The 12601-nt window shown below is 43.0% G+C and overlaps 1 protein-coding gene across 2 annotated transcripts in view; it reads right to left on the bottom strand.

The window, feature by feature from the left end:
• LOC130267301 (LON peptidase N-terminal domain and RING finger protein 1-like) overlaps positions 1-12601 on the bottom strand; it is a 92019-nt gene that overhangs the window by 10429 nt on the left and 68989 nt on the right. For both annotated transcript variants that reach the window (XM_056516834.1, XM_056516835.1), the window contains exons 9-10: positions 11510-11668; positions 10236-10548 (exon numbers count right to left, since the gene is read on the bottom strand). In XM_056516834.1, coding sequence (XP_056372809.1) covers positions 10236-10548; positions 11510-11668 — 472 coding nt within the window. The remainder of the gene's footprint in view (positions 1-10235; positions 10549-11509; positions 11669-12601) is intronic.

Below are 12601 nucleotides of genomic sequence, written 5' to 3'. Positions count from 1 at the left end.
TTCAAGGGGTAGGATGAAAGACTGTGCATTTTCCTGCAGACGTTTTTCAAAAGCAAGCAAGTCTATAAAAAAAAAAGTTGACCTGTTGCATAATGTTCACATATCTCTAGAGATCCTTAGCCATGCTGGATGGAAACACTGGTTGCAAATAGATGGATTCATAGGACCAAGCTGTCCAAAGGCTGAAATAGAGAACGGAGCCCAGACCTTTAAAATATCCAGCATACATTGGGATTCAAAAGTTTGGGCACCCCAGGTAAAAATTTGTATTAATGTGCATAAAGAAGCCAAAGGAAAGATGGAAAAATCTCCAAAAGGCATCAAATTACAGATTAGACATTCTTATAATATGTCAACAAAAGTTAGATGTTATTTCCATCATTTACACTTTCAAAATAACAGAAAACAAAAAAAAATGGTGTCTGCAAAAGTTTGGGCACCCTGCAGAGTTAATATCTTGTACTGCCCCCTTTGGCAAGTATCACAGCTTGTAAACGTTTTTTGTAGCCAGCCAAGAGAGTCTTTCAATTCTTGTTTGAGGTATCTTTGCCCATTCTTCCTTACAAAAGTCTTCCAGTTCTTTGAGATTTCTGCACTACTCTTTTAAGGTCTATCCAAAGATTTTCAATTATGTTGAGGTCAGGAGATTGGGAAGGCCACAGCAAAAGCTTCAGTTTTAAGCCTCTTGATGTAATCTCTGTGGATTTCTAGGTGTGTTTAGGATCATTATCCATTTGTAGAAGCCATCCTCTCTTTAACTTCAGCTTTTTCACAGATGGCATCAAGTTAGCATCCAAAATTTGCTGAAATTTTATTGAATCCATTTTTCCTTCTACTCGTGAGATGTTTCCTGTGCCACTGGCTGCAATACAACCCCAAAGCATGATTGATCCACCCCCATGCTTAACAGTTGGACAGAGGTTCTTTTCATAAAATTCTGTTCCCCTTCTCCTCCAAACGTACCTTTGCTCATTCTGGCCAAAAAGTTCCATTTCAACCTCATCGGTCCACAGAACTCGTTTCCAAAATGCATCAGGCTTGTCTATATGTTCATTTGCAAAGTTCAAATGCTGATTTTTGTGGTGAGGACGTCGAAGAGGTTTTCTTCTGATGATTCTTCCATGAAGACCATATTTGTATGTAATAGTGTTATAGTGGAATAGTGTACCACAACCCCAGTGTCTGCCAGATCTTTCTGGAGGGATTGTGCAGTCAAACGTGGGTTTTCAATTGTTCTAGCATGATGGGAGTTGTAGTTTAGCATCAGCTGGAGGCGTCCCGTTCCTAAACTACAACTCCCATGATGGGAGTTGTAGTTTGGCAACAGCTGGAGTCACCAGCCACCCGCTAACTGTTGCAAGACTACAACTCCCAGCATGTCCTTTCAGTGAGGACATGCTGGGAGTTGCAGTTGTAGTGGCGAGCAGGTCGTGGTAGATGCAGGCTGTCCGGCTCCCAGGAATATGAAACTACACTGTAATTTCCTATTTCCCGGCCTGAGCCATGATTCGTTGAGAGCGACCAGCCAATCACAGCGCTCACCGGGAAATATGAAGTTACAGTGTAATTTCATATTCTGTGGAGCTGGTGTAGTGAAGAAAACGGTTCCCTATAGAGAAACGTTCCCAAGCAATGAATGATAAATGCAGTCAGCAAAAGCCACTGTGATTGGCTGAGAGGCGCACACCCGACCCATACTATTGGTTGTTGGGGGGGGGGGGGTGCATCCTTGCTCAGCTCAGTATTGGGCACCAGCTCCCTGGACACATTTCACTACACCCCGATCTCTGCGCTCTCACAGCCGGTTAAAGCAAACTGTATCCTTGCTATGAGAGCAGAGAGATTGGGACAGAAGTGGAGAACAGTGATGTTGAAAACTGTGTCCCTGCTTCTCCGGCTCACTCTCAACGCTGCTGTAAAACTGTGAACCCAATCCCCACGGCTTTCATCAGCCTGGGGGATGTAGAAGTGTGTGTGTCCACTGCTGGCTCCCTCGATCCTGATCCCTGCGACAAGGATGTAGGAATGTGTGTCCAAGTGGAGAGGCGGTGGAGACCGCTATCCATCACCGCTCTCCCCTGTCTCTGAGTACTTCTTCTTCAAATCAGTGTACCCGTGCCTCACTGCTTCCCCGTGAAGGTGTCCCCCCGCGCAGAGGCAGGGGAGAGTGATCACCGCTCTCCCCTGCCTCGAGGATGTAGAAAATCTGTGGGGAAGCAGTGAGGCACGGGTACACAGATTTGAAGAAGCAGTAATCAGAGGTAGGGAAGAGCGGTGATGGATAGCGGTCTCCCCTGCCTCTTCACCCCAAGACACACATTTCTACATCCCCACAGCAGGGATCGGGGATGGAGAGAGCCAGCAGCACTGACACACATTTCTACATCCCCCAGGCTGATGAAATCCGTGGGGATCGGGTTCACAGTTTTACAGCAGTGGCGAGAGAGAGCTGCAGCAGCGGGGACACAGTTTTCAACATTCCTGTTCTCCGCTTCTCTGCCCTCATAGAGAGGATACAGTTTGCTATATTCTGCTGTGAGAGCACAGAGATCAAGGTGTAGTGAAATGTGTCCAGGGAGCTGGTGCCAAATACTGAGCTGAGCGAGGATGCAACCCCCCAACAACCAATAGTATGGGGCGGGTGTGCGTGTCCCCGCCAAATCACAGTGGCTTTGCTGACTCAGCATTTATCATCAGCTGCTTGGGAACATTTCTCTACAGGGAACAGTTTTCTTCACTACACCAGCCTAGATCTACCACGGCCCGCTCGTTGCTGCAACTAAAACTCCCAACATGTCCTCAATGAAAGGGCGTTGTAATGCTGTAACAGCTAGCAGCGGGGTGGGAGATGTGCAGCGTGGCAAGGTGAAGATGAGCGGGGGCATTGTAGGAGATGATCAGGTGGGCGGGGGTTTGCGAGAGATGAGCTGGGGAGTGATGAGCAGAGGCAGATGGGAGGGCGGGGTGGCTGGTCTGATATGAGCAGAGGGGGGTTGGGGGGGTGACTGGTAAGAGGGAGATAAGGGGGTGTATGATGGGCAGAGGGGGGATGAAACACAGTGTAGGGTGGGTAGCTAGGATGGAATAAAAGAGGGAGCCCTGGTCGGCTGCACAGTGATGCCAGCCCGGACTCCCTTATACAGATATGATATCATATTTCCAGCTGGAGCCGTGGTCTCGGCTGCCAGTGGGAAATATGAAATTCCTCTCTCCAAAGCAAGTTTTGTAAGCCAGGTCCGGGCCGGCTTACATTTATGGTGCTTTGGAGGCAGTTTAGATTTTTTTGTGCGACTTTCGTACTTGATAAATCCCTGATTACTGCAAAGTAAAAACGAAATTTACTTTGGTAAGCTCTTTTGTATTTATTTGCTTACAGCCAAAAGTCACCAAAAAATAAACAAAATTATAAAATTACTTTTTGTGAGACTTTTTTAAGCAAAAAAAAAAAAAATGCTTTAAATCCCTTGATAAATCTCCCCCATAGTCAACTACACTATTGTATACAGCAATACTCCTTTTTTTAATAATGTAAGTTATGTATGGTATATAGCTAGAGCTGCAACGGTTAAATCGATAAAATCGATGAAATTCAATAACGGGATTCGTTGCCGAATCCAGTTATCGAATAATCTCGCGATTGGTTGTCCGCGGCGACAGTGAATGAATGACATGTCCCGCATGTAGGCTTCATTCATTCACCGCCGCCACCCAACATGTCCCTGCTGCTCTACTCCTAGCGCAATTAGTGCAGCGCCAGGACATGTCTATTCTTTGCTGCTCATCTCTGTACCAGACAAAGATGAGCAGCAGAGAATAGACATGTCCGGTGCGCTAATTGCGCTAGAAGTAGAGCAGCAGCAGGGACATGTTGGGCGGCGACGGTGAATGGAAGTATCGGGCCAATACTAGCAATTTGCATGGTATCAGGGACTCTTTCAGTGTCCCCGATACCAAAACTGATACCTGCTTCTCCCGTTCTCGTGTCTGCATCCGTCCCATGGAGCATGTGACACACCCGTCACTCCACCTCCTCCCCCGCGCCCAGCGTAACGCTTCGGAGAAAGCATAGTGATGTGTATGTCACATGCTCCTCCTTAGGACAACATGATACGGACAGGAGAATGGGGCAGAGGACAGCCGCAGGCGAGTGCCGTTTACAAGGGTGGGGGCTGCCGTCTACTGGAGGGGCTGCTACTAATGTCTACTCCGGGCCCTGCTGCCTAAAGGGGGGAACAAGGGTGCAATGCTCTGCACATACCCCTATCTGTATAGGAATGTACATACACTGCTATACACGTGTGTGTGTGTGTGGGGGGGGGGGGGGATATGTGCAGACTGCATAGCATTGCACCCCAGGGTCTGTAAAAGCAATGCTCTGCAGTCTGCACATAACCCCATGTGTATAGGAGTGCAATATAAATAAAATAAAAAAGCAAAAAAAAAAAAGTAAATTAACCGCTCCCCCAATAAAAATTAGCTCCCCCTTTTCCTATTGCTATACAAAAAAAACTTTCTTTTACAAATTTGATACTACTGTATGGCTAACTGTCTGAACTATTAAAATATTAATGAATCATTAACATTTTATTTTAATAGTTCAGACAGTTACCCATGCGGCAATATCAAAAACTTACCCTGGTTTCTGTACAGGATCATTAATTATGACAGCAACTGGCGTAAACGTTAAAAAAAAAATTGCTGCTGTTTGGTCACATCACATGCTAGAAACTTTTAATATGGCAATTGTACATAATTTTTCAAGTAGAATCAGCTGAACCCCTTTTTTTGCCATTTTCTTTTGATTAATCGATGAAATAATCAACAACTAATCGATTATTAAAATAATAGTTAGCTGTAACCCTATATATAGCAGATAAAGATTTTAGCATCCGTTAACTTAAATGTAAACAAATATAGAGTGTGAACGCATTCAAAATAAGGAAAGTCTAAAACACAAATATCTTGAGGCTTAGGTATTCACACCTAGAACCCTGGACACGCTCAGCAAGGGATTTTGGCTGTGCTTTAAGTGTGCCAAACAAAGGTAGGGATTTACTGCGAGGCAATTATATAGAGCCGCTGGGAGCCGGTGATAATATGCAGGGTATGAATAATTGAATACTGTCATCATATACCTAGTCCCATAGCAGGCGCTGGCAATTACACTGATTCACGTTCCCATATCCACCTGGTAAATGTTACATACAGCCACAATCCCCTCGTTCAATGACATCTCTTGTTGCAGAATTTCACTGCCGAAAGGAGGACACTGCCTTATGCTGGACAATGGTGACGCATAACATAACTTTCTTAGCCATGCAAATACTATAAAAGGTGCCAGGTAAACACAGCACATTCAGAGGTCACATACTGGTACAGCATAAATATCAAGGTTGTCCTTAGGAACCTGTTAGATGTCCTACACATAATCCCATTTTTGTGTCTGGAATCCTTAGTTAAGTGTTAAAACAATTATACAGAAGACAATACAATTACCTGTTATTGTGCAATCCCCGGTGGCGAATTGGGGGCTGGTTCCTAAAGGACTACTGCATGAGAATTGATACACTGTGTTATGACTAGTGCAGGGTCTGAGGGGTGGTGAATGACATGAGGGGTTGGTGCAAGACACAAGATAGGCCATTGACTACTTGCCAATTGCCATGGTTGCTGAAATCCCAGGCAATCATCTCAAGATCACGTGTCTCTAGAGTACACATGTCAAACACACAGCCTGTGATCCACATCATGATGTGGCCCGCGAGGTCCCGTCTGGACCTAACTACTATATAGAGGCAGTGTAGAGAACCTAATTACTATAAGAGGTAAGTATGGAGGCCTAACTAGTCTATGGGAGGGCAGATATGAGAACACACAGCCTGCAGCATTGCATAAGCTTTTACACTTTCATTGAGAAATACATTAAGTTTATCGAAAGACTTATGGTGGCATTTATCTAGCTTCCCCCAGCACACAGGCTCCACTACCAGCACACGGACATTGAGCCTGTGTGCCCATGCTGAACAGCTGGCAACATCAGTTTACGCTGGTTTGCCATGTAAACTGCCATAAAACTAGTAAGAGGGGTGGACAGGCTCCATTCGCCGCAAAGCTGTTCCCCTCTACCACAGGGCCACGTCTCTTTTGCGAGCCACTGCAAAAACTGGAAATATTCATACAACTGCAGCTAGCACAGGAATTGAGCAAATATTTGCGTTTTCGCCAGGCAGCAATATAATTGCAAATTATATATACCTCCTTTATTTACAGTGGAGACCTTTTTCAATTTCTGGGCCAAATCCTGACTGATACAAGAGATAAATCCCCCAACAGGGTGACGGGTTACATCAGGCGCTGAGACCAGGTAGAAGTTAAATGAGGTTTATTACCCACAATGCAACGCGTCTCACGGATTGCCTGCTTCCTCAGGCCTAAGGAAGCGGGCACTCCGTGAAACGCATTGCATTGTGGGTAACAGACCTCATTTATCTTCTACCTGGTCTCAGCGCCTGATGTATCCAGTCACCCTGTTGAAGGATTTATTTCTGTTGTATGCCGTTTACCTAAATGTGGAGTGGAGACAGTGCCCCTGATATATGCAGTCCCATTGTTGTACTTGGTCAACAGTACAACCACTTGTGGTAAGCGCAGTTCACATTAGCTTTTCCCACTGTGACGAAGGTATTACACCACGGAGCACATCCTTTTCTTTCTTTTTTAAATCCTGACTGATGACAACACAATTTTTCTGAATCGGTGCTTGGAGTTTATACAATTTCAGTGTTTTTGTATGCCCTCCCACTTTTTGAAGATTGACCAAAGGTTCTCAATGAGACTGAGATCTGGGGAGTTTCCTGGCCATGGACCCATAATTTCAATGTATTGTTTACAGAGCTGCTTAGTTATCTATCACATGGGAAAAAGCATTGTGGGAATAAGCATTGTGCATCACCAAATTGTATCTGGATGATTGGAAGAAGTTGCGTTTGGAGAATATTTAGATACCACCAAGTGCCAGGACCATCTCCTAAAGAGGAATCAGGAGTTTGTCACCCGATAAACCGATCAAGAATGATGTCTATGAGCAGCTTTACAGCAAAGGGCAAGCAATACTTACACACTGCAGTTGCATTGACGTGATGTGCGTCAAAGCCGTAGCTCTGTTCCTGGCAATCACATTAAGGCGTCTGCTCATTACTCAGAATAATTTAATAAAAGCAGTCTGTAGCAATATTGACATTACTCAGAACAACTGTGTGCTTTCTGCTTGTGAGGAGATTATTTTTGGAATAAATGAGGCTTGTATTTTTGGAGAGTGACAAGAACATTTTGCAGTCAACTTTTACGGCTAGTACAGTGGGATGAGATTATTGAGAAGTGCCAATGCTGTGTGCGGCTTAATGCTCATTGCCGTACCTGCGGAGAACATGTGGGACAGTAATAAAATGTGGGGTGTGAACAGTGTGTGGTTAACAAAAGCTGAGAGTAAACTGGCATGTAAAAACAAATGTGTGTGTGATGGGATGAGGTGTCGGATTGTACTCTAACACAAATAACCCATTTTATATCGTTCGAACACAACACTTTACTGTACATAAAGTTATACAAACAAAAGAAGTCAATTGTGTCAATTTCTGTTTTGACATATATGATTCTGGGGGTCCTAGACCTTGAGATATGCCATAAAGGTCCAGATGCGAATACCTCTTTAAGGGTAGGGTCAGGCAGAGTATACACAGCATATTTCACGCTGCATGAAATCTGCCAGTCAGTGGCAAATAAGCTGTGTGTTCTCCTATGAGCAGACACACAGGGCTACATGGCGGCAGCTTTGTGTGTACAATAGAAGGTGCGGCAAAAAGAACCCTTGAAACTGGCGCTGCGCCTATTAGGAGTGGTAGTGCTGTAATCCAGGTTATGGAGGAAGCAATGATGAAGTCCAGGTAATGGTAAAGATCCTCAACAGGATCATTTATTGACAAGAAATAAAATAGATAAAAGATTATGCATTTCGGGAGGAGCCCTCCCTTCCTCAGATCAGGGTCCCAAAACGCGTAATCTTTTATCTATTTTATTTCTTGTCAATAAATGATCCTGTTGAGGATCTTTACCATCACCTGAACTTCATAATTGCTTCCTCCATAACCTGGATTACAGCACTACCACTCCTAATAGTCGCAGCGCCAGTTTCAAGGGTTCTTTTTGACGCACCTTCTATTCACATGCAACCCACTGGTTTGACAGCGTCTCTAGGATTGATGGTACCCCATGTTGTTGAGGTTATATGCCTATTACTACCGTCTTGAGGTGAGCGGCCATCTATAAGCCCCGTGAGGTCATCCCCACTTTCCCCCCACCTCCTATATATATTTATATATATATTGGGGTAACACACGAGGCGCCGCCCGTTGGTCTTTCTCTTTTATACAGATTCTGTGTGTACAATGAGGTTTGGAGGAGGCACTGCCTGTCACAGTCACATGCGTCTGCCTCCAAACCTTACTGCACACACAGTGCTTCTGCAGCTAGACCTGTGTGTTTGCTCGAAGAATACTATGCAGCATATGTGTGATGTGTTGTGCCTTTGTTATTCCTCCTGAAAATGTATGAATAAACTGACAACTGGGCGTTACCATTCTCCTTGACCATAGAGTGCGTCCCTGCACACACATGACATTGCCAGTAGATTGGAAAGCCTATGTAAGAATATGCACCAGATATGTTATTTCACTAGAAATGCAATTATCTTTTAAAACAGACACAACATCAGATTTCCTTTATACTTCTGATTCTTTTAACACCTTAGAGATCCATGGGCTTAAGGTTGTATGGGGAGGTCTCAGGACTCAAGCCCACTCCACGTGCAGTTACAACCAGCTCCTTTCATCAGCCGAGGGCCGCAACTACCGGGGGGGAGATATCTCCACTGATGACTATAAACCATTTAGATGCCCCTGTGAAAAATGACAGCTGCATTCAAATAGCCACCCTATGTAACATTGGTGGTGCAGTGGTTTAAATTTGCTACCAATAGAGAGCAAATGTAATAGATCGGTGCAATATTGAAGTGTCTGAGCATGTAAATGATTCATACAAGTCCCCTGGGGGGGAGGGGGACAAAAAAAAAAAAGTGTAGAAAAAAAAAAAAAGGGTTTTAAAAATATAAATAAACCTCTCCCATGATAAAAAAAAAAAAAACATTTGGTATCACGGAATTGTCTGAACTATAAAAATATAAAATGTTTATTCCAGGCGATAAATGGTGGAAAAGAAAAAAAAAAATGCCAGAATTGCATGGTCTGATCTACGCTTAACTGGTACCAACAGAGATCCATAGGCTAAAAAATGTTTTAAGAGTTGGGGGAGTCAGAACAGCACAATTTTGAAGGAGTATTCTGGCCATAGACATCTTATCCCCTATCCAAAGGATAGGGGGATAAGGTGTCTGATCGCGAGGGGTCCGCCGATAGGACCCCTTGCGATCTCCATGCAGCACCCGGCATTCTGTGAGATGTGACATCACGGCGAGCGCCCCACGATTAGACATGTTCAGTCACGCTCCCTCCCAGTGGCAGGCATCCCACGATTAGACATCTTCAGAGGTCTATGGCCGGAATATCCCTTTAAGCAAACTTTTTTTTATTTCTTTTAAGTTTTACATTTTAAAACTGGTAAAGGCTAATGAAAAACTATATAAATTGGGTATAATTGTAATCGTAGTGACCTAAAAAATCTAGATAACATGTCAGTTTGACTGGATTGTGAACAGCATAAAAAAGGATCCCACATGCAATTAGCAAAATTGCATTTTTTTTTTTATCTCACAAATAATTTTTTTTTTGTTTTGCAGCACATTTTATGGAAAAAGAGAAGGATTTCATTACTAAGTACAATTGGTCCCGCAAAAAAAAAAAAAAAAAAAAAAAAAAAAAAAAAAAGGAAGAAGAAGAAGAGAAGAAAAAGGAGGAGGACAAAATGAAAAATGTCCTGGGTTATAAACCTGGCAGAAAAGTGTAAGAAAATAACAGACATGTTAAAGTCTGATCTCAGACCTCCATTGACTTTTACAATTTTTTATTGCATCCCTTTAACACTGTACTGAGATGTTTGTAACAGAAAAGTTAGAATCATATACTCGTCCCTTGCGCACACTGTAGCATAACTCAGCACAACGGATTGCTTTTGAGATTGACCACCAGAACATATGACCTGCAGTTCTTATCACCAACACTGACCTGTATGTCGTCCTCTTTCGGAGGTGGGTTGGCGTGATGAATGAAGATACGTCGGGGAAGACTCCCTCTGTTCTGGGAGAAGCATTCTTCTAGCTGCTGATACACCGCATCATGTAATCTCTGTACTTCCTGCAATTCCTCGCCTTCAAGCCTCTTGTCCACCAGGTATTCTATCTCTGCTATGTGGTATCCATCCAACTGGCCCCTCTGAAGTACCCGGAAACGTCTTCTGCCCACTGTCTCCACCAGTGACCGTCCGTCCGGCAGATAGTCTAAGTGCTGGATCTCCAGCATACACCCAAAGTCTGCAAAGCTGTGTAAATCAACAACCACAGATATATATGATCATTAATAATGAATTATTATAAGACATACATCATAAAAGCAACAAGGTCAGTATTATGGGTTATCAAGGACTAAATAAATCCTGGCTATACATTATTGACTTCAGATAGCTATATGCTGTAGTCAGCTAAATTCCATGCATCTAATGAAAGACCCTTTTCTAATCCTAGACAACCCCTTTTACAGTAGATTGTCCACTTGATGCAAACAAGAGTCATTTGACAATAGGGAACTCACAAAGTATCATCCTGCTGGAATCACTATCAATCAGCTGTGATCTGTGGGGAAACCTGGAAGTAAGTGTTTGATTTCCATGCAGCGCCACCACAGGGGACATTAAGCATTACACAGTGCCCATTCAAATTAATAGACTGTCTATTTAATGCCTGACAAACAGGTCCTCCAGATTGAGAGATGCTCTTTAAAACCCATCTCTACTCTGTTTATGAGATGAGGATTCAGAATAGTGGACCTACTACTATTATATGACAATTCTGTAATAGGGTAGACAAAAAATGATTTTTATGTTCCACCTAACAGCCAATGTTGGCTTTGTAAGAATAGTCCAGAAGTAGAGAAGTCTTCTTCACTCTTCTACTGTCACCTTCCTCTTCCAGTGATGGCTGGTGCAGATCCCAGAGTAAAATGCCATGGACCACCTTACTTACGTCTGGGTTCTCCTGGAAGAAGCACTGTTGCAGTGAGTAAGCAAGGCTGCTCTATAGGTACTTCTTTGTAATAGACAAGACAGGAGGGTGCACAAAACTTAGTAGAATACTAACCCAAATGGACGACAAAGAGTGGGCAAAAGAAAGAAGAATAAAACAAGTGTAATGTGTATCCTTTTAGTATATTTGCAGTATTTGTGTACAGCTGTATAGAGTGATGGAGGAATATATAGAAGACATGAAGTCATGTATGATCAGTACCTCTTGCCGCTCTCATATAAACACATCCCAAAGCTCTTGGTCCCAGTCTCAAGGCAACGGCGCATCATGAGGCGGTAACGTGGTTCAAATACATGGAGAGGACAGGGCACTTCAGGGAAAGCCACCGTGCAGACAAAGATTGGCACATTTCTAACCAGACTGAAAAAAGAGGCAATAAGTTTTACATGGAGTTTGACATTGCAGACTGTTTTGACATATTTTGTCATAAAATAGGACAGTTCAACAAAAAATACTTGTCCAAGGGACTAAAACAGAGCACAATCTACTTGTCCCTCATGACAAACCACTTGTCATAATACACAAAATTATTATAACCGAAATAGTACATAAATAAGGTCTTTTAAGGTTTCTTTATTTTGTTTTTGAACTTTGTCCTAAAATAGCCATAACTCTTTATATTCCCATCTACAGACGCATATGAGGGCTTGTTTTTTTTTTTTTGCTTTGTAAGGACGCCTTTCATTTTTCTATAACATGTGCTCCGAGGTGAGGTGAAATTGAAAAATAAAAAATTCAAATTTGCAAATTTAGGGGTTTTCTTTTTTACGCCATTCACCTTGTGGTCAAACTTACATGTTATTTTGATCCTTTAGGTCAGTCTGATTTCAGCATTACCAAATTTGTTTGGTTTTCGTCATATTAATTTAAAAAAATTCTAAACTTTTTAGAATTTTAATTACAATCTTCTGAACATTATTATTTTTCTGTATACTGGGCTGTATGAGGGCTAATTTTTTGCTCTGTAATCTGTTTGTATTGGTACCATTTTGGTATTGATCAGACTTTTTGATCGCTTTTTACTTTCTTTTTTCAGTTTTTTTAAATTTTTTTTTTTTTACGTTAACACCATTGACCGTATGGGATATATAATGTTATATTTTAATAGTTTGGGCAATTACGCACGCGCCAATGGGAAATTGGAAGGGGGAGGGGTGGTGTCAGCTTTGACAGCAGTGATCTAAAGGGTTAAATATCCGGCCGTGGCGAGGAATCTGCTGGAGGCCGCCAGGTATGAAGTTTGCTCGAGTCAGGAGCCCGCTGAACCCCGAGCGCTGCCAGGCCAGTCTGGCT

Source organism: Hyla sarda, chromosome 4, assembly GCF_029499605.1.
Source record: "Hyla sarda isolate aHylSar1 chromosome 4, aHylSar1.hap1, whole genome shotgun sequence".
Classification (NCBI taxonomy): Eukaryota; Metazoa; Chordata; class Amphibia; order Anura; family Hylidae; genus Hyla; species Hyla sarda.
The sequence above is the reverse complement of the archived record's forward strand: the minus strand, read 5'-3'. Positions and strand labels throughout refer to the sequence as shown.